This window comes from Prenolepis imparis, unplaced genomic scaffold, assembly GCF_030444845.1.
Source record: "Prenolepis imparis isolate NDT839.2.m4 unplaced genomic scaffold, iyPreImpa1.0 SCAF_7, whole genome shotgun sequence".
NCBI lineage: Eukaryota > Metazoa > Arthropoda > Insecta > Hymenoptera > Formicidae > Prenolepis > Prenolepis imparis.
The window spans coordinates 13,006,416-13,029,871 of record NW_028141165.1 but is presented as its reverse complement, the minus strand read 5'-3'; the positions used below and the strand labels follow the sequence as shown (position 1 = coordinate 13,029,871).

Sequence of the window (23,456 nt, the reverse complement as noted above, 5' to 3'; positions counted from 1 at the left end):
CATAAAGATCTTGAGAAAAATTCAAGAGATAGGACATTTTTTTAAAAGAATATTTAAATTTCAATATTTATAAGTCAGTAACATTAATTATATGAAATTGGAATAAAAATTGTAAATCGTTTACACACTCGTTTATATACTTTTTATATATTTTTTTCATTTAAAACGAGGCAATTAATATACATATTTTAATGGTAAACTAATTTTTTATAAAGTTTTGTAGATAGCACGATAAAAAAGTGTTTATGGTTTTTTTTTTTTTCATTTGCATTAGATATATGTTTATATTCATATCTGTTATATAAAAATATTTATTTACAATTATTAATTATTGCAAAACAAAAGAATCATAAAATTACTTTAAAATTAATAAATTTCGTGCAAAATATTAGTGTTATGGTATTAAATTTTTTTTATTAGAGGAAGATTTAATAGAAACTTCTGTGTGTGTGTGTGTGTGTGTGTGTTGATTTGTTTATCAAAATATTAAAAATAAGTTTTCTGTTTATTTTATTTATATATTTCCTTTTTAATTTACAAACAAGTTCAAAATCTCGAACAAAAGAAATTGATAATAATTATGTGAAATCTCTTAATTTTTTCCATTCGTATAAATAATCAATTTGTACAAATTACTATGTCAATATGGATTATGGGTGAATAGAGTGAAAGATGAGGGATCAAAATCGAAACAGACCGAGACTCATCCATACAACATCGGTATTTGCTGAGTTTCGCGAGATACTTGATCGCCCAACGGTTTATATTAGAAACTTGATCTGCACACAACACAAACATGATATATACAAAGGATCTTCTAATCTCTATCTGACTGCTGCGTATGGCGATTCCTCGGATTAACATTTATACATAAATATTTTTGCTGATTTCCTTGTTAAGAGTTCGCAAAGCTTTATGTGTATCGCGTTTTTGATGCATTATCATCAATTTAAAGAAAGGAAAAATCAGCGCAACGACGAATGCCGGCAAAAATTGCGCGCAAGCTTCGCGAGATGTAAATATTCGGGTTGCAATTTCTCTGCATAAAATGCGACGCACACATAATGTATTTTCAAAATGTCATAGCACACACAATTATTTATCTATCTTATCTCCTTGTGCCTCGATATTAAGACATATGATTATTGTATTCTATATGGAAATACGTCCGAAATCCGTTGCTATCTTTTAGCACGTCGTTTTGTCCGTAATGTTTCGACATTCTTTATCGTTTCCTCTGTGTTTCTTAAAACGAGAGAGGGCCACGTTTACTCACCGATAATGTAGTGGCTCTATTTTGACGTAGATCCCCATTTCCTGCGAAGCCTATGTTGTAAAATAGATTTTAGTACAGCGGGCTCGCGCGCTCTCTTTACGCCTCTTTGCAATATATATTTAATATAAATAAATAGCGATCTTTTTCTAATTTTTTAGTCGTGTGATTTTTTTCTCCTTTCTTTGTCGACCGCGATACGTCGCACCGATTTTTTTCTACCTTCTTCTTGGGCTTTTACAGATTGGTTCCCGAAGATGTGCTCCTGCATCGATGGCAGTTCTACGCTACCAAACAATCGAGCGGTTGGTCGGACTGCAAGTTATGAACGATTAGGTTCCGATCTGACAATCTTCGAACTTAGCACCCCGATGCGAAGAAGTCGAAGAGAAAACCAGGATTTAATCGACAGGGAAAGACAGGTTCGTGACAAAGTATATTTTATGCTATATTCGAAAAATAATTCGATTAATTGTGTTCGGAAAACAATTCGTGAAAGTAAATTTGAAATAGTAAAAATTTCTATTTTGGGTTTAATTAAATAATACATACGTGATATACTATATATGAGTTTTATAATATATGTAATGAAAATGAAAAGAAATATAGGTATAGCTCGTATATACCATCATGGAGTAATCAAAATATTTTATTTAATAACGTAGTTTCGCTTTGTTTCTAAAATAGAAGTTTATTATTAGCACTTTGGTAATTCATACAATATATTTGATTATTAATATAAATTATACCTAAATATTTATAATTTATTTACAATGTAGTTAAATATTTTAAATTAGTAGGAACACACAAGATAGATATTATTTATACACAATTGATCAAATAGACTTAACTAAAGTAAAATTAATTTAATTTAGTTAAGTTCATTTGGTGAATTATGTGCAAGTAATATGTTTTGAATGTTTATTTAACTAGGAAGAATTGCAATTCTATAACAACGATCATTCTTTTACCACTGTGGCTGTGGAGAAGAATCTGCGAACGATCGATTTATGCGAGTTGCTCAAAGTCAAGAGAAACGCGATCGGCTTTGCCTGGTCAATAATCGAGACGTGGCCGAAATTGGGAATCGGTATGTACATACACAAAGTAATTATTATAGATATCGATGTGTCGCTATCGAGTAATACTTATTATCTATCATCGCGTGATTTTTTAGTCGGACTTTAACTCTAAACATTTTCTCAGGAATGTAATTAAGGATTAATCAATAAACTCTCGAGTATTATCTTTTGTATGATTATTTGTTAATTATATTTAATCGAGAAATTATTAGTTCCTCTCCGAACTATATTTTTTAGAGAAATACAAATATTTCGTATTTTATTTTTTTGTGTGTCTTACAGTTTTATATTTATATTACACTGCTAAAATGCATTGTATAATTTGTCATAAACATAGTGCTCATAAAATTGAATGTTTATTTCAATATTTGGATTGTTATAACTGATTGTTGTAACTGATTTTCTATAAATTATACAAAGACAAATATAATGCATAGATAAGGAAATACGAAAAATTGGCGCATATTTTGCGATTATCGCTTCGATAGTTATTTTGGAACTCGACAATTTATCAGGTTTGATATTTCTTGTGCGATGAATAGTTTATTTATAAAAATATTGGTACGAAGTAAAAGGTGGATTATATTCGTTAAAATTACGAGACAGCGTGTCATTCTTATAAAGTAACGTGATGAATCTAATGCATCGGGAAAACTTCAATCGTCTAAATTTTCTCTATGATATTGACTCGGAACAAGATCGGAAATAACGCGTGCATAGTAGGGAGAAGGGAAGGAGGGGTCGTAAAGACGGCACAGGGCTCTATAATGCAGCCGAGAATCAATAGCGGGCGAACCTCCAAGAGCTTGGTGCAGGTCAGAGTGTCAGAGCGCGATTCACCGTGTCTTCGTACGGAATGTTTGTTTAAAGTTTCGGTTGAAATGTCACGTTATTTTAGTTTAACATGCTTTCCACGAAATCGTTTTTCAAATTGATCGCATGACGAACCGATCTGCCGTATTTATAGATATGAAACTCGCTATAAAGGATTGATAAAACTTTCTTGATATAAGAAAAAAGTTTGACAATAAAAATTATAACTATATTTATTGTACGCTAAAAAATTAATTTTACGATAAAAGATTTTTTTTAGACTGATAATAAGAGATTGATTATTACGCGAGATTACTTATTAAAAATATTTTACACGTGCTCTCACAAGTAATCGAAATGAACGCTTCTGTTACAGAACGTACGTTAGAAGACCATGAAGACATTTTTGCTGTTCATAGAGAACTCGAGATGTTCGCCTCGCGCTACGAGAGGAGGTTTTATTTCAGTGAAGACTTCCTGAAATACGAACCATTCGTCGATCCTAAGGTAAGCAAGAAGATAATTGATTTTATTACTTTGTTTAAAAAATTATTACAAGAGGGGGGCACATAAATAAATCCGTAAAAAATAAAAATCCCTTATGTTCTTTGTTATTATTTACTGAATTAAATGACATTATACGTGATAATTTGCCGACGATTTATCAGCCAGATTCTGTACAGTGTACATATTTTCATGAATAGTAGAGTCTCAGAGATAACTGAAGAGTCCTGACATTACCGACGAAAATTTATCCAAGCTCGGCAGTCTGTGATTATCTCGTCACCGTGTATATAGCGCGAAAATGTCGGTACGCAACCTAGTGAAATTTCTGCTCTCGCGTTTACCGACAAGTAGTGCATTTTCTCAGTTATAAGTTCGGATAGGTTGTTGTTAGATGGCGCGAGGAATACTTTTCACGAATAACGGAAGTAACGACAGTTTCGAGAATTCGGTAGTATTGATTGAACGCGTTCGTGTGCTAGGATTTTACAGAATTAAAATCGCGTAGGATCATTTAAATTCAACGCGCATCGAGATACAAGGAGGATACAAATGGCGATAGAAGTTGAATGTAAGAGATCTCGCATAGGTATTTTGTTTCTATCTTGTTAAAAGAACTAAAATTTTAATGTCGATCGCTATTAGATCGATGTCGATTTAGTGGCGTTTCGGAAATAGATTCACTAATTAGTATATACTTGAACTGATATCAATTAGTGGTTCAAAAGTCAGTCAGCCGTGAGGTCATAAATTTTGTAACTTGGCCTTCGTGCCGATGATTGGCCAATTAAAGGTTAACGAGCGCAGATTCTAACCTTCGAAAACTGAGCATCGTAGTCAACGCCCTTCAGGGAGAACACATCTCTTGGAACATTTTTATTTTTCAATAAAAAGATAGATTGTGCTTTAATAATTGTGCTTCATCCATAAAAATTGTTAAATATTTTTTAATAACTGTTCAACTATTTCCTGAATTTGAGATATTTGCAAAAATACGAAACTTTCTATTTTCGAAATATTTTAGATCCATAGAAATAACATTTCCGCATTATTTCTTTTCAAGTTATTTTTCCCATTTTTAAAAAAAATTTCGAAATTTATATTTTTCAATATTTATTATAAAATATAAAAAGGGCGATATTTTAATCTTTTGCAGCAATTCTTCCCTGCTGATATGGTTATATTTCCCTGTGGAGAGGACAGGAGCACATTCGCCGATGCTGAGAGTGCGTTAAGGGTGAGTAATTTCCTTGCCAATGTGATCGCAAAAAGTCAAAATGGTGCTCTGACTGAAATGGAGCAAATACATATATATGTTTTTATTTGCATTGCAGAATTATCTGTTACGGGAGGACAGCGAGTGTCCACAAGTATTCAGCATGGTGTGGATGCGTCATGTGAACTCGAACGGTTGGAGAAAGATGTACATGCTGCTTCAAGGCCGGAAACTCTACACGGCGAAAAAGGTAAGTCTTCATCATGAAAATTCACGTGTTCGTTGAAATAATTTGCAATTTTTATGTCGCATTTTTAAAAATTCCTTGGAATTTTTAAATGGAAATACGTATACATTGTAATACATTGTATGCATTTGCTAATTTTCGATGAAAAACTGTGCTTCTTATGTGAATCACGTATAGTTTTGAATATAAATTACGAGTTTTAAATGTTTTGCGATGAAAAAGAAAATTACTTTACATTACTTAGTCGCTTAATTTAAATATATCCATACTATCTGCCATGTCAGCCAACGTATCAGAATATAGGAAGACGTTACATAAAGAAGCACTGTTTCTCGGTGTTAATAAGCGAACACATATTCCGCTTACGATGATTAATATGTTAACATAAAGTGATGGAGAGTTTCTCTTCTTTCGTACGCTCGATTATCTTTATGCGATCACGGTAGAAAATCTCGCGAAGGAGATCGTGTTCTTACTGACTCATCGTCGGTGAAACGTTCTTCAAAGTCCGCGTAAGCGATTCCTAGGTGATAAACACTCGTCAGACTGTACGTGCATTTGCGATCGTTCTCGCAGGTGCTAATACTTTTCTCAAGGACTTTGCGGAGCCATCCGTTATGGATGAGTCACGACGTTGTCGGCAATTTATTTATAAGTCATTAAGCCACATTAACATGTAACAGCTGGGACGCTTTTGTAGTAAAGATATGACACAAAGAATGCGCTACGGTCTTTTTATGACCGAAGTAAAAGAAAAAAAATCTTATCAATATATATATTTATTTATTTAAAAACATCGCGGTATAAATACATTGCGAAATTAAGCAGTAAATTTCTCTGACAGTTTAATGTTGATGTTTATTTAATTTAATTCTGCTTTATTCATCATATGATGCAATATTTTTTTTATTTTTTTTAAGAAATCCAACATAAGATGAACACCTTATTCTTTCTTGCCTTTCGCGAAATTGTTCCACGATACGTCTAGAGTTTGATGATAATATTTAATATCTGGCTCAGCCATTAAATCAATTCATTTGCATAATTAACACCGTGCGCTACACCTTCGCGGTTCATTCGCTAACCGCAAAGCAGTCATTTTCGAGATAACTGGCTAGTTAATGTACGGTGATTTTGAATTCAGCCCGTAGGCGTGGCGCATCGGCATCGTTTGTTTTAAAATTAATTTTATTCGATTATCGATTCCGCGCGTACGACCAGCAGCCACTGATGGTGCGTTCGCCGTTAAAACTGACGCGTGGAATGATCGTTTTCGCGGACGCGCTTCCGAATCGCGCGTCATTAATCGCCACGTATTAAAGTCAGTATCGTATCGGCGAACGAGCGATTATTCGAATATCCCGAAGAAAAAAAAATCCATTTGTCACGCGCATATAAAATATCGAGTGAATTACGACCGCGATCGTTTCACAGCTGGTGATACATCTAGTTAAATAACGATAGCGCGACGAATTATTACAGACACATTCGTATACACACAGTCCGACCGCGCACGTGAAATATTATCGCTGAATATTCACCCGTTATTTGCGTATATCAATGCTTCGATAGATGTTCGCTAATATTCTATTTACGCGCTACCGAATAAAAATATATAATATAATTTACTCTGTTACAATTTTGTCGATATTTATTCCGAAGTGAAGGATATTGACATGTGACGGCTCTATTGATTGCACGTATTTCTTCTTTTTTATACACCGCATATTATGCATTTTCTGTAAGGTATTATTATCCAAATGAATTATTAGCAGTATCGTTAACGAAATTAATTATTAATGAAACTTCTTTCGCGGAATATACGCGCGGGAATGCGGCCTTTTTCTTTCGTTCTCCTCGCCGGAGAAACTGGTTTGAGACGCGAATTGATTGGTTTCGCGTCTGGGCGTTGAGAGGCAGCTAAGAATATGATTTAATTATTTCGAGCTTCATCGCTTCCGGCGATACCCGATATCAGCGGCTAATATCTTGTCGCGCACGAAAGCGTTGTCCCGTAAAAAAAGCCCCGATCCGTCATCATTGTTACCGCTTCGCTCCGACACCTCGACACAAGAGGTCCCGCAAGTACGTCATTAATACGATACGCGATATATAATCTCTCGGTGAAGAGAAAAAGATAGCCGCGTATCGCGATTCGAGCTTATCGGTCCTCGATTACGACGACTATCACACATGCAGCACACACTTATACATATACATATATATAATATATACACCCCGCGCAAGCTTCGCAGTTTCTTGCAAATCGGATTTTCTTCATAGATACGAGTTCCTAACGCGCGTTCCGCACTTTATCCTACCTCTTAGTAAGGCGTTTCGATATCGCTCTTATATATCCCCTTAGAGAGACGCGATCTTTTTCTCTCTGCGAATCCTAGAAGTTTATTTCTGAAAGTAAGTTTAGTTGAAATTTTATGAGACGTTCAGCGAACTCGGCTTGTTCGAATAAGGGTTAATTACTCTTGAAAAGTTTCTCAACTATATCTTTTCTCGACCAAAACGCCAAGGCGAAATGCCTCGCGAAATACGCTCGCAATTACTGCTACACGCCTCTCTCCGTCTGTCTTTATTGCGCGCGCTCGATCGATTCGATATAATTGCTCTCTCGCCGAAAGACGGCTTTTCCGCCAATTTCTTCGCCGGACGTCATCTCCGTCGTCCTCTCGATATTGTAGACATACATTAAAGACCACGTGCGAACGTTAATCGTTCGCACGGACTGAATCGCGGGCATTGTATGGATATTCGCGCGTGTATGCGCTCTCGTTCAATTGTAATTGCAAATTGCAGCACATTGCGCGGAATTTCATTGTTCTTGAAATAATTGTCTCATTCATTAGTAGTTAAACTCTCTCTAATACGCGGAGTCCATCGGGAAGGACTATGACGTCGAATTCATTGTATAATTTATTTTTTTTTTTTATCCAACTTTGCAAGAAAAAACCACGAACCTCGCGATTAAGACGAGCAAAGGAAAAATGAAATATTATAATTACTGAGGTCTGAATGCGCGACGCGTCTGGTTTCTCGCGGATGCGTAAAAAGATGCTGAATAAAGTGCGGTGAATAGGAGAAGTTCTCGGGGGCGAGAGAGAAGTAATGGAGAAGAACGCGACAATTGTGTGCGAAAGCGAGGCCGGAGAGAGGTACCGATGCTAAATGATACAGCTTTAGGAGCGCCGTGAATAATCCTTACTAACCTTAGCGTTCGCGCGCCGTTATTTTCGGTCCTCTTGGCGAATAATTTATGAACTCTAGCCGCGCGCGGTATCCTTATCTCGAGCAACTCGAGATATCCCCGGACACGATGTGCGCCCGTTCCTCTTAATTTCTAGCCCGCGCCGTGCACTCCGTTCCTCAGGGAGGTGTCATCGAGAGACGTTACCGAAGCTTTAACGTTAGACCGCCCTTTATGACGGTCGTTCGCCGCGGCGAACGAGTCTTGTTTATTGTTCTTTGCGGACGGTAGCGTATCAACGAGAGTGCCGCATGTAATATGCACATTCAATATACGTTGATGCACTTTGGAGAGCTAGAATAAACCCGCGTGCTCTTATCATTTTCTTGTCGCACATATACATCTTTCAAGATATTGATTTATCGCGGTTTCTATATTTTACGTTTATACGCTCATCACAGCGTGTGCATCAATTGCCCAAATACTACAAGATTTTATACACTGAGAGAATTTTTTCTTTTCGAATTTATCCTGAAAATCTTGATAATCGTAAGACAATATATTGTATGGAAAGAATTTTAAAAATATGTTTGATTAATTTTACCATATTTTTAGTAAATTTTACTATACTTTTAGTAAAATTAATCAAACATATTTTATATTTTATTGTAATAGATATTATTTTTTATTGTGATAAATATTAATCAGAGAAATTCTCATACAATTCTGTCCATACGATATTATCCCACGATTATCATGATTTTCAGGATAAATTCTAAGAGAAAATTCTCTCTGTGTAGGTTCTCTCTATTTTACACTCTAAACTATATTACATATCATTTTTTAATAAAATAAAGAAAAATATTTAACTTTGCATCTAAAGGAGTATTGACAGATGTACACTTGCTTAGAAAAATAATAACATCGGATTTCGAAAGAAATCATGTTCGTGAACTCGAACGACCGTATTAAACGAGAGTTGCGTCTCTAAATTACTTGTATTAAGTAATATGCACATTCGATATACGTTGATGCACTTTGGAGAGCCAGAATAAACCCGCGTGCTCTTATCATTTTCTTGTCGCACATATACATCTTTCAAGATATTGATTTATCGCGGTTTCTATTTTACGTTTATACGCTCATCACAGCGTGTGCATCAATTGTCCAAATACTACAAGATTTTATACACTGAGAGAATTTTTTCTTTTCGAATTTATCCTGAAAATCTTGATAATCGTAAGACAATATATGGTATGGAAAGAATTTTAAAAATATGTTTGATTAATTTTACCATATTTTTAGTAAATTTTACTATACTTTTAGTACGATTAATCAAACATATTTTATATTTTATTGTAATAGATATTATTTTTTATTGTGATAAATATTAATCAGAGAAATTCTCATAAAATTCTGTCCATACGATATTATCCCACGATTATCATGATTTTCAGGATAAATTCTAAGAGAAAATTCTCTCTGTGTAGGTTCTCTCTCTATTTTACACTCTAAACTATATTACATATCATTTTTTAATAAAATAAAGAAAAATATTTAACTTTGCATCTAAAGGAGTATTGACAGATGTACACTTGCTTAGAAAAATAATAACATCGGATTTCGAAAGAAATCATGTTCGTGAACTCGAACGACCGTATTAAACGAGAGTTGCGTCTCTAAATTACTTGTATTAAGTAATATGCACATTCGATATACGTTGATGCACTTTGGAGAGCCAGAATAAACCCGCGTGCTCTTATCATTTTCTTGTCGCACATATACATCTTTCAAGATATTGATTTATCGCGGTTTCTATTTTACGTTTACGCTCATTACTTGTGCATCAATTGCCCAAATACTACAAGGTTTTATAGGTTCTCTCTCTATTTTACATTGTAAACTATATATATTACATATAATTTTTAAATAAAATAAAGAAAAAGATTTAACTTTGCATCTAAACTAGTATTGACAGACGTACATTTGCTTAGGAAAATAATAATTAATATTGAATTTCGAAAGAAATCATGTTCGTGAACTCGAACGGCCGTATTAAACGAGATTAGTTGCGTCTATAAATTACTTGTATTAAGTAAAAACATAGACGTTTACGTTCGATTTATTGAAAGTCGCGCCGATGTCCGACGTTTTTATTGCCAGGCAACTCTCAGGATTCGCCATCCCGACTGCGTTCAACCCTCTGGCTTTACCCCCGCGGAGTCCGACCTCATCCCCGCTAACCCCCTTTTTCATTTCCTCCCTCGCAGTAACGGGCGTGGCCCCGTTATCGCGGAAACGTACTCGCGACGGCAGGATAATTCTCTGTCCGCGCTACGTACGATCAATTTTATCGGCAAAAAACTTCCGAGCAGGGGGTGGGGGGGAGGCGATTCGGGAGAGAAATATTGCGCGCGTTTCCCGTAAAAATATAAATACTCTTTCGCGCTCGCTGGGCTATCGGCGGGCTTAAATGAGTTTCGTTACTTAACATAATTGCCGTGCAACACTGCCGCGAGAAAATGTCTCGCACGTGAATCGACTAACGGGAGGGCCGGTGATATTGCCGGTATAGGGGAGAGCTCGTGCTTTACGATTGCGATGCTTCACTCTTCCAATTTGTCCTTACTTCTCTCTGTAAATTCATCCTAAGTACGGTAATTGCATTAACACGTGATGCAGGGTGCCGTTAAGTCCCAAGAGAGAGAGAAATGGCCGATCGTAGAGATCCTTGAAAAAATATCACGAGCGCCGTGCCACTTTTTCCAATATTACACGGAGATTAACGCAATTTATTTAACAAAATATTTGATAAGAGAGAGGAGAAAGAGAGAGGGAGAAAAATTATACAAGTAACAATTTTCAGAATTATTGTGTATTCTGTTATATTTTTTTATCTACGAAGAACGACGAAGCTTGATTTGTTTCTGGACAATACGTACGTTTTGCCGTTCACTTCAATTTTTCTTTATTCGAGTCTTGTGCAATGACGCCCGCGGTGAACAATAAGATTATGTAACGCCGCGGCTAATCCTCAGGGCGTTCGCTTGCCGTCACCAACCCGTTTGACGTTACGGAACGAGAACCTTGCCGCTGTCGATCCCGATTTACGCGTAATAACATCCACGCTCAGAACGATAGATAATTTCGATCTGATCCGATAAGTTAGTACGATCGCGCCGCGAAGCGAATTGAATTCAAAGTAAATATATGCGGGTCCGCACATATTGTAGTACGCGTGTACGATATATTTTCCAACGATACTTTTATTCTTAACGTTGCAAAAGGAAGGCAAAAGAGAGAGGTGGTGACTGCTTTTATTGCCGCAACGTTAACGATCGCAATTGTTCTCGGCCGTCATTATTTACGCGTTACTTACACCTCGCCAAGAAAGATGATCACCGTTCGCGTTACTGCGTTTACTGTACCCCGTGTGGTCATAAAGAACGCATTTCGCAAGACATAAATTACGGCGTACGATATTAGCCTGTCACTCGGTACGAAACTATATTGTGTTTTGTTTTTAACGTTAGATATATATGTCGTTATCTTCATTATCGCCAATTTTCTTCCATCTCTTGATCCCTTTTTGTCTCCATTTTTTTAAATATGGAATATAAAAATATCTTTCTTATATACATACATATATGTATAATATAAAATATCTTCGGAAAAGTACAAGAAGGGATATTTCGAGTCTTTTATGTTTGTATAAACTTTATTCGTATTTCTTACTTTTGCCTTCCCTTTGTACGCATCTGAAATTTATTGTATCTAAAGTCCGAAAACATCATAATATATATCTTTGCATTATAATTTGCATTTCTAACGCAAGGCTCTACATTTTTTTATTATCGTATCTATGTTCGCTACACAGAGAGAATTTTCTCTCAGAATTTACTCTGAAAATCATGGTAATCGTGATAAAAAGAATTTTATGAAAATTTCTTTGATTATATCACAATAAGAATAATAATATCTATCACAATAAAATATAAAACATGTTTGATTAATTTTACTATGCAGTTTAGTAAAATTAATCAAACATGTTTTATATTTTATTATGATAGATATTAATCGGAGAAATTCTTATAAAATTCTTTCCATACCATATTGTCTCACGATTACCAAGATTTTCAGGGTAAATTCTAAGAGAAAATTCTCTCCGTGTACGCTTGCACATTTTGCGCCATTATAGGCGCACGTTCGACGACGTAAATGTAATTCAGGGGGAAAGGGGTATAACGGTTGAGTAAATTGTCTGTACGGTAGTCGGGTACATTGTGATTGTGCGACGGCCGGCCGGGCGAAGCCGAGAGATACTCGGGTGTATTTTGTCTCCAGTCACACACTGTGTAAGATCAGTGTCCTGTCACGGAACCCGGAGACCTTCATTGTTCTGTTTATCGTTTCATCCGATTTCTGGAGGCCCCGGGGCTGTAACTTTGGTCCGCGCGCGCCCGGTCCATTCACCAAGTTTTCCGCAGTTTCCATCCGTAATCGAAGTTTCGCGTAAGCGACCAAGGGAAAGGGAGTAAGGGTATATCTTGTATCTCACGGGGAACGTTAGCGAGTAGATACGGCGCCGTTACGAAAGATAACGATGGCTGATTTACATAGAAGAGCTGGAACTCCGGTCGTTAGCTGTTAGACGCGCTAGCGATCGTTCTGCATTTATTATCGACTTCTCGGCGACGACGACGACGACGTCGAGAACGGCGACGTCGCGGTTGCCTCGCGCGCGAGAGAAGCTTTTTATCTAGAACCGCCTCGCTTGCAAGAATCGAAAGACGATTCTCAGGAGTGGAAAGCCGAGGGTGGAGAGACGTCGACGGCGGCGGCACGGGAAAAAAGGGGCTGACGGTTTTCCGCGGCAAACAACCGTGACTGATGATCCGTGGGCGAAGCGCGATACGCGCGCGCAAAAAGAACGATTCGATAATTAGATACGCGCTCCCGTATCGAGAATTGGATCCTTTTCGCGAGAGTCGAGCGAGAAAGTCGAGCGAGGGTGTGGCAAGACGAGATATTCTTCCTCTTCTGCTTTCTCCTATCCGTCTTTATTTTTCTTTTTTTTTTCTACGATTATATATTTTTTAATGGGAATCAATAATTAATACTCTTTAATCTCTCGGGTAAGGTGTAGTTGTCGCTGCTGGAAACTTTGGTTCTGTAGATTACAGTTTCCTTGTAATATACTGTACCGTCTTTGTTAATTGTCCTAGTCATTCATACGCAAAAAAAGATAATCGCCATGGTACTTGTCGCCGTTGTCGGGCGCCACGCGAATGATTCTCGCTCCAGCTTCACCCTTCCTCGCAATTAACGACGGAACCGTCCACCGACCGAAAAAGCTGGTGGAAACCCAGCGAAAGAGCTCTCGTTGTTGAGAGAGGTGGTCCATCCCGTCGGCGACCTGGCCGTGGCTCCTCTTCCGGAAGAGCGAGCCGCTTGATGGATTACGTCGACTAACGGCCATCGTCTGGACGCGTTAGATTAGCTACGGCAACGAGGGCGGACCTTCCGTTGCCGGTAACCAAGACCGATCGTCTCTTTCTCTCTCCCTCCCGCCCTCTCTGTCTCTTTTTCTCTCTTACCCTCCCTCTGACCGATGAATGGAAATTGAGGCGGATAGCCCCGTGTCAGTAAACTGGTTCTTCCTCGCCGCGCTCAATCATGGGCTCGCTTGTTCTCGCGCGGCGGAGTTATCGAGGCACTTAACGAGGCTCGACTCAAATGAGAGAGATGAAGCTAGAAGGAGGGAAAGCGCCTCGAAATAACTGCGCCGATGACGCGAAGAAGTGGTACGCGAGATGAAGTCAGACCAATAGCCATAACTTTATGCCGAAGTAAAAGGAAAGAGTTGAATTATCTACAAGATGAAACAGAATTTATTATGCATATAGTATGCTAAGGACATATTATATTCATTGCAGCTTTCTTTTTGAGCGAATTGATAAAATAGTAAATAATGCCATCGATAATAAATATATAAACGTAAAGTATCATACATGAAAATGCAGAATATTAAATAAAAGAAGGGAAAATATATTTAAAGGAAAATTATGCGCTCAATTTAAAATCGATTATCTCTGCAGATAGATTCTATATGTAATATAAAAATAAATAAATGTGCGTTCCACTCGCGTGTATAAAATATCTTGAATTTTAATTTAATTGTAAAATTTTTTACTTTTTGACGAAGTTATTATTGTGGTCAATGCAATCTTATATTTATCTTATAATACTCGGGGCAATGAAATATTTCAGTGAAACAGGTTTAGTAAATCGTTACGCGCTATGCACCGGATCACGCGACGACGACGGTGGCGTCTGTGAAAAATGAGCCCCGCGCTCCGAGAGCCGGAGAAGTGTCATCCTCGCCAATGTTTTATCGCACGGCCCGCCATATTATAGAGGATAAATTCCGTTGCTGCCCGCGTACTCGTGTCCGTAGTAAAAAAGCGGGTTAAATTCCTTGTGAAACACGATAAGCTTGCTCACCGGTATATTTTCCGAGCGGACCAAGTGAGAGAGAAAGAGTGAGGAAAAGGCCCCCCTGACTTCTGCCGACATAAAGGAGGTCATACGGGGGTACATAGCGTCGCGCGTGTACAGGGATGATCGTGAATACGCGAGCGAAACTCTCCGAGAAATGCGGAATCGATCGTTTGTTTGACGAGATCATCGGTAATTTTCAAGTTGTAAACTGCTTCGCAGAGGTTCGAGATTGTCGCGGAATCTGAATTTATCTAAAAAAAAAAATAATCCTCTTTTTGTTGCAACGAAACAAAATTCAAGATAGACGCGAATAATGTAAACTTACTATTTCTTGCTGCCTCCTTCGCTATTATCATCATCTTTTTCTCCTTTTTACGCAGAGATCGAAAGGTTTAACAACTGCCACAGGTTAAGCGTGCACTTTAAGTCGTTTCGTCTCCCCCTAAACTCGCCTTTAATGGTGCTCTTTTTCTCGTAATGCCTTCCTGGGGCGACTCTTTGTGTACTATTAGTCCCTGAGAAGTCTAGGTTCCCTTCTTCGCGGGTGGGCAGAGAGAATGACAGAAATAGAATGAGGACGCTGCTTTTTTTTTTTCTTCACTCAACATTGTTCTTACTTCTTTCTTTTTTCATTTTTTACACGGTTTCTTGTACACGCCAAAGACTAATTTCGCGAATTCGTAGATTGCAATAGAAGGGTTTAATACTAGGCCCAAAGTGTTCCAAATAATTTATAAAATCTATTTTAATACAAAATTCAATTTTAAGACCAAATGATATATTTAGAATGCATTTAAAAAAATGTAGATGCGTAATACTAATATGTTCTCGCGCTGATCGTCAGTTTTCCTCGTGCCATTCTATTCAGCCAAGGAAGATTTTCTTCCGCGACGTTACGAAACTTGTTAGTCGCGCATCGATAATGTCTTCTTGCATCGCGCACACGAGTAATAACGGCGTAACACTCGCAGAAACACAATTGCGTTTGCTATATGCAGCACGCGACGAGCACGCGTCAGCTGTCAACACCGCTATTCGTAGCCGTGAAGTCAGTACTCGGTACAACGACCCTTTACGTGTCATCGTTGAAAGGATCCCATCCGTGTGCGCGAACGTTTTGAGATTCGTTGCTGGACCGGTTTCTCTGAATGGTCGGGCGGCAAAGAACGTGTTGCGCGCGAGGGCTAGTTTGACAAATACAACTAACGTATAATCGTTCCTTTCTTCGCTGAACTGCTTTGGCATGGACCGATATTAAATGGAAAGGAATTATTCCATTTGTGACATCGTATCTTTTACAAGTAGATTATCTCGCTGCTTTTATCAATCTTCCGACTTTGGGACTTGCGATATAAATTTCAAATTAAAAATTAATTATTGATTGCGCGAATATACAGATATCGATTATATTAATCGGTAAAAATCATTTTTCAGACACGATGTCATGTATTATACTTTCTGTATTAAATGCAATATAAATATAACTTGATCGCAAATTGATAGTATTAGTAGTATCTTTATCAAGATTACTTTTGGAGAAAATAATTTCGATTTTTTTAATCGTCCAACTCTCCTTATCTCCCCCCTTAAATTCTGTCGCGGCGTTAAGCGGAGTAATCCGCTTATGGAAATTTCCAACAAAACTTCCGTAATCTCATCGCGCCATAGAGACAAACGACTGGTTTTCATCCGGACGAAAGATATGAAACTCTCGCGAGTACATTCAAGAGGGAAACGCGTTCCTTTTTGTCTACGAATTTTGACGAGGCCGAAAGAAAATATTCGACATGCAATTTCATTCGTTATAAATCATACGGTGAATACAAGGCGGATTGTTTTGTTCTTTTTTTTTTTTTACAATGGGCACCGCTTATTTATTTCCTTTTTTTCCTCTTCTCGTTTCTTTCTTTTTAATTATCCTGGCGGCGCGGCGTTTCGTTGCGAAAGTGACTATTAGTCTGTCGTACTCGTCCTTCGTCTGGGAAAATATTAGCAATAAACCGTCGCGCTATGTCATCGTTGGAAGATAATTTACGGTGGTTTCGCCGATAATTATCGTTGCGGAATTACGACGATCGACCGTATGTATATTAAACTTACGCTGGCTAGTGACGTGTATCGGCCCATTGTATTCGTCGAATTCGACTCTCGAGGGAGTGCGGCAACAATTTTTTTTTTCTAGATGGGTCTCCCTTGTTTTCAAGCCGGTATCCCCCGATATTCGAAAAATGAGACCGTTGATTACTGTACTAACGATAGATTGAACTCACGTTATCCACGAAAATCTATCGACGTTTTCTCGATTCATGTTCGGTTTAGATTTTCACGGCAATCTTCGAAATTTGTTATTTATCGTGCGTAGATTATATAATAATCGCTAATTTATACGAGATCACTCGCTGCTAGACATTTTTCTATAACTCGTTTTAGCGAATGATGATTTAATAATATTGATATCTCTGACAATATAGTAGACAAAAATTGTCGGTTACCCTTCTTTTTTATTTGTTCTTTTTTTTCACATTAATATAGAGTATCAAAAGTTTATCGAATTTTATTTGCGATCATTTTTCCTTACCAAAAATATTTAAGGATTAATAATATTTATGTCACACGTCAAAAATTATGAAAACTTTCAAAGTTAACAAAATTTTTATTACAAACAAATCGATTTCGTATTAATCAAAGCATTCATAATTGGAAAGTGACGCGGCAAGTCTGGGTCATCTTGTATATTAGGCTAATTAAATAAATTAATCTAATGATAGCGTTGCAACGTTAAATTGCTGTGTCACGTTTAGTTTTTTCTGTTATTGGCCTTACGGTTGACGAGAGAGAGAGGAATAGATTAATAAATAACTATATAGATACGCGATGAACGCGGACACGAGTGTGCTTATCGATCCGGGGATCGATCGAGCTGGAGCGTGGAAGAGAAGGGTGAACGGGGCGAGGAGGACAGGGGGGAAGGAGAAAGCCAGGTATTGTCGTGGATTGCGCACGCCAATTAGAGCCCAACAATAGGCCTCCGTTTTTGGCGAAGCGTCTCTATTGTGAGCGGCAGCTGACAGCGGAATACGCACACGCGCATTCGCGATGCCACGACGGACGATCCGCACGCAGCACGCACAATGAGCGATACGTCCGACGCGAGAATAATACCGGACACGTTGTGTCGCTCGCGCGACGCGATCCTGGCAGCTGCCCATCGCCGGTTTTCCCTCGATAAAAGGTTAACGATCCGCTTCTCTCTCTCTCTCTCCTTCAGCTATTTTTTGGAATTATCGCGCGCAAAATAATCGTAGCGAAACTCGAAATAATTTTCCAACGTTTCTCTAATCATTTGAGAAGTCTCGCGCGTATTAATTTTTTGCATTTGCATAAAAAATTATACTTCAAGATTATTTCGTGTTTACTGTCATAGATGCCATTGTATATACATATTCTTGACTCTTTAAGTATTTGTTTGCAAATCCATGGCGACCCTTCCACCCACAGCTATCGCGATCTCCAGAATCATTTCTTGACAAGCCGGATCGTCGTTATTTGAATACCTACGTATATACATATGTCGAAACGTATGCGGTATCGATCGTTTCCCATATGCCCGGCGGCACGGGGGTGTACTTTGTAGGGAGAGAATGGCATTTGAAAATTGGTCGAAGTTAGAGGTAGGTTATCCGGTTTCGTCGCTCATTTGCAAATTGCAAGAGATATGCGGAATCGGCTTAGCCCGGCAACAGCGGCAGCATCCGCCCTTCTATTCGTTAGTGGTGCGCGTATGTCGTATATATATGTTTGTGTGTGCGTTATCCCTCTTTCTATATCTACTTGTTCCGTTCCCCTCTCCGACTCTCGGTATTCTCGCTGTTATTCATTCTACGCGCGCAGTTTCTCTTTGAAAAGCCGAATAATCTATCCGGTAATGCACTCCGTGTAATCGGAACTCTTTTTCCAATTTGCATATCCATTTATTGCTTTTCCATTTATTGCCTTCGCTCTTTCTTTCTCTCTCTCTTTCTCTTTTTTTCTCTCAACATCTATCTCCCTTCAGAGCAGCCCCCGATGTGCGGTCGATACAGGTCATCCGTACCAGCTGGAGTTGGAGGGATTGATTTTTCACGTGGAATCTGTTCCTCTCTTTCTCTCTCTCTCTCTTTTTCTCTAAGCCTTTGAGAAATTTAAAAAAATATTTCTTCATTAAGGTTAATACCAAACAAAGTCATTATACGAAACGAAGAATGAAAGAATTAATAATGCTGCAAATATTTACAGAAAGACGAATGAATTACTTATGTGAGTAAATTAGTCCGAATTAACTTTCGCGAGATTATCTTCCGCACATGACAAATTTACAAGGCAGCTCGCCTTAATTAGAAGAAATGTACAACTGCGAGATTTTTTTCTACTCATTTTATTTTCTTTCACGTGTTTACACATTCATTTTATTAGCCTCTTTCTCTTTTCCTCCTAACATCTACACGTATTCATTGCTTTTTTTTTTATCATTTTCACGTGTCCAATTAAAATTATTTTATTTATTAGGAGAAAAATGTTTCTGTGTTGATCTGTTTTTTCTCTTTTTATATTACTCTTTGAATTCAACTTTAAATAAGTATTAATTAAGTTAAACTCAATTAAGTTATCGATCTTTGGAAAAGAGGGCAGGGTAAAAAACATTGTAGAAATCGAGATATTTATAATTTCTGAAAATTTATAAATTTTTAATCATTATCAGATACCATTCTTTTTAATAATCCTCTTTATCCTCGGTATGTCTGACATCTGCGATAAGGCTGATAATTCTAAAATAGCCTCTATATATATGAGATGTATATAGTAGCCGCGTTGAATCGTTGTACAGCGGTGACGGGAAAATGCATCGAGGCTTCGCGGAGCGGATCGTGATTGTTTCGAGGATAGTTCCCGATTCATGAGATTCGTGACAAAGGCTCAAAGCAGGGCGCGGCAGGATGAGGAAGTCGACAGGGAGACATCGGTCAGACGGCTCTTCTGCGTCTGACAGCCTAGAGCTACTTACGCCCGAGAGCTCGTTCGTTCGTTCGCTCGCTCGATTAATTATACAGTTAATTAGCCCCAGGCGTTCTCTCCCTATCTCTTCCACTCGCTCTCGCGAGCTACGGACCCCTACGTGTTCTCCATATTCCCAACAAATTACTACATATCTGCTCGGAATACAATCTTTGATATCCTCGCGCCCTGAACGCGCGTTGCGTGCACGCAAAGTAATGACCTTTGTTGGTTTAACAGGAATTTTCGATTTCAAATGAGCGAGACTTCAATTATCTTTTATTATAAACATATATGATAAAAATATGGCTCTTCCATTAAAGCGAATGCTGTAGCTATTATTATACATTATTATAGTGTGCGCTGTACCGCCGAAAAAAGTTTCTTTTTAGTTAGCCAACATTTTTTTCGTATCGTGTTAGATTGACAGTGGCAAATACATTGCACGACATTTCTATATAAAGTTCCTTGTCCGCGTGCTGCCTTGTTCAATTTTTCATCTAAAATTAACCGCATACCGAGAGCAACGCGAAAAAAGCTTTAACGAAAGTCAGGAAAGTGGGTGAGATATGATGTATGCCTCGCGGTGTTTTTCTAAAAAAAGAAATAAAAAAAAAAAGAAACGGTTTCCTCTTTCTCGCATGGGAGTGACTTCGGCGACTGTGATGGAACGGACCCCTCGGTTTCGCCGAGTCACTCTTCAGCGGCCGCCCTCGAGATACTCTCCGCCGACTGCTTGCTTGTTTTTTCGCGACACTCGGCGCCATTGATTTTCAAACAGTATCTTCGCATTTTACCCTGCGACCCGACCGTCAGCGGAGTCGCGCCGCCATCAATCTTAGAGTTTTCCACCTTTCCAAGCAGCGTCCACCCCTTTCCAGCAAATTCTTAAAGAATCTACGAGAATCTTTGCCGCGGCCGGACATATCCTTTAATGACGCGACATGAGATAATCCGCACACGCTAAATTTATCGAGTAAAACACATCCGCTTGATTTAATCGCGAGTCGGCTTCTGTCGATTGATTACAGGCGCGTCTATTTCATTTATCTTGTATATACTCTCGGTGATAAAATATTAATTAATTTTTTTTCCAACGTGGAATGAGATCGTGTGACAACGTACAAACATATACGCGGCGGCGATCGATGTTCTTCCTCGTACAATCGCTTCGGACACACCGGCGTATAGGATGACAGGCGGTCGAGACTCTAATTTCGTTATCGGCGTCGGCCAATTACGACGGCAATTTTCTTAAAAATGCGGAACTTGCATCGTTCTCGACTAACAAGGTTGCCAGCAGCCAGAAATAGAAGCCCATCATCGAGCGATCGTTTAATCAAGAATAGAATTGAAGTTTTAGTGTCAAAAAAATTGTTTTTAAGAGAATAGCAGGATGTATAAACGTAATATATCATAAAAGTATATTTTGGACGTTTTAAAAGATAAGAAATTAAAATGAGAAATTTTAGATTAAATAAAAAACGAATAGAAAATATTAACATATGTATAATAGAAGCATTTCTAATTGTAAGCTATTTATATTATTTCAGAAGTAGAAATAGCTTTGATATATTTTTATATGTATACAAAAAATTTTAATTTATCATTATCTTTTTAGTCTATATAGAGTATAGATCCGACGTGTATCAGCTGTCGAAAATTTTTTCGCGCTCTTAGTCGAAAAATGTCTGTCGCGTTTCTCGCGAAATCGGCCGAAAGAAAGAAACCTCTGGCACACTCGTCGTGTAAACAGGAAAGTGACACTTCCTGTTGGAGAAATAGTTGCGCTTCCGGTCTTCTACGCTTTCCGTCGCCGCCGACTCTCTACCGTCGAAAAACGCGAAAGACGCGCGAGATCAACTTAACGTCGTCAACGATATCGTTGAGGCAAAGTTTATTCTTCTATCGCGATTTGGGCGAGAGGCAGCGAATGAGTCCCCTCGAAGAATCTGTACGATTTCGTGTATCGAGTACCCTCGACATAGCGATATATACGGCCAAGTCCCAACTTCTTGACATCATTCCAAGTAACTTCTTCTGCAGCCGCGCTTTCGCGTTTCATGCGATGGTCGTTTTGCTTTTGCCTCTCGCTCTTGTACATTGCGCTTTTCTATTCATTTATCTGTTCTTCGTTACGAACAAGAAGGAACGCCTTCTGCCCATCTTCTCTCGTTCTCCCTTTCTCCTTTTCCTCATATTTCTAAACTCGCGGCGAACAAAATCTGTTGAGCTGCGACCGTCGCCTCGATTTGTCCGTGCCAAATGTTTTTGCTCATGTTCATTCGTAAATAGCGACAATACCATATAAGCGTTGACAAACTCTCGATGGTACATGAAAAAAGTTGGTGCTGATGCGCGCAAGCTAGCGAGGTCTCGATGGTTTTTCTTTTCATCGCTTCTCGGGGAGCAACGTCTATAATGAATAACATAGCCGGTATGTCGCGAGATTTGACAGACTCGTATAAAGTGCGTGTCTCTTATTTTCCGACTTTTTGAGAGAAAACAATACACATATAGATATCTTATAAAAATTTGGGAGAAGATACGTCGGGAAAATTTTTGGCGAAATTGCATTTTTGAAAACCGCTATAATTTTTGATAGATTTAGGAAAAATTGCAACGTGTGTTTACGTTTATGGCAGTGATTGCGTTTTATGAGTGATACTGGATGTGCGATACCCCCTCTGCCGTTTCCTGCCCTTTTCTACAGAGTCGTAGATAAGGGTTAAAGGGGAAAGGAGGAACGCGCACGGTTTTATTGTTGACCCTCCCTTCGGAACAACAATTTTGCGTTAGGGAAGCTTTTTCCTTACTTACGATTTTCCGAATGTCCGATCCGACGTTTAGTGGCCGGCGAAAAACTGCGGAGGTCAGTGGAGCCGGCGCGGTCAAGCAGCAAGTTTTTATTATACGGCGGAATATATCCGCGGGAAACTTTTTACGGCGGATAAAAAGACCCTAAAAAGAACCGCCCGCGTGTCCCCGAGAAGGAGTTACCACTTGTTTCTTCAAAAACGCTCACCGTCGTGATCGCCGCGCTCTGTCACTTTTTCCCCGATGTTGCAAAATTTTCATAGGACATTCGGAAGGAGACCGAGAAAAGCAGCTTATTAAAATCGATTATTAAAATAATCCCGTTCGTCGAATTTATTAATTCATAATCTATGATTAATGAATCAGAGTTGGAAGATAACGAACACGGCAGTTCGAATGAAATCATTAATGAAACGTTTTCTTCATTGAATATGTGCATGAAGGGATGGTTAAACATACCGGGGAATACGCGTGCAGAATTTGAAATTTTATCGTCTAGTGTTGGAACCTATTCCCGTGTTTTATGTTAAGCTGACGTTTACGGTAACGTTCGCGTAATATGTATGGCCGCGTGTGCAAACGAGGGAAAGAGAGAGAATACGCGAGTACATGAGATCGGCACATAGTCGTAACAGGGATTAGTATATAGAAGCATATTAATTCATACAACGCTGATCGAAGAGAGAAGGAGAGAGGCCGCAGGATGGTTCATTTATTATACACGTTCTCCGAGTGTGCTCGCGAACATGTATATGCGCGTGGGTGATCGATCC

At 38.4% G+C, this 23,456-nt stretch overlaps 1 protein-coding gene across 7 annotated transcripts in view; it reads left to right on the top strand.

Moving 5' to 3' along the window:
- LOC145939075 (growth factor receptor-bound protein 14) overlaps positions 1–23,456 on the top strand; it is a 245,366-nt gene that overhangs the window by 77,016 nt on the left and 144,894 nt on the right. For all 7 annotated transcript variants that reach the window (XM_083043144.1, XM_083043150.1, XM_083043149.1 and 4 more), the window contains 5 exons: positions 1,517–1,695; positions 2,207–2,363; positions 3,545–3,675; positions 4,829–4,909; positions 5,007–5,138. In XM_083043144.1, the coding sequence (XP_082899270.1) occupies positions 1,517–1,695; positions 2,207–2,363; positions 3,545–3,675; positions 4,829–4,909; positions 5,007–5,138 (680 nt within the window). The remainder of the gene's footprint in view (positions 1–1,516; positions 1,696–2,206; positions 2,364–3,544; positions 3,676–4,828; positions 4,910–5,006; positions 5,139–23,456) is intronic.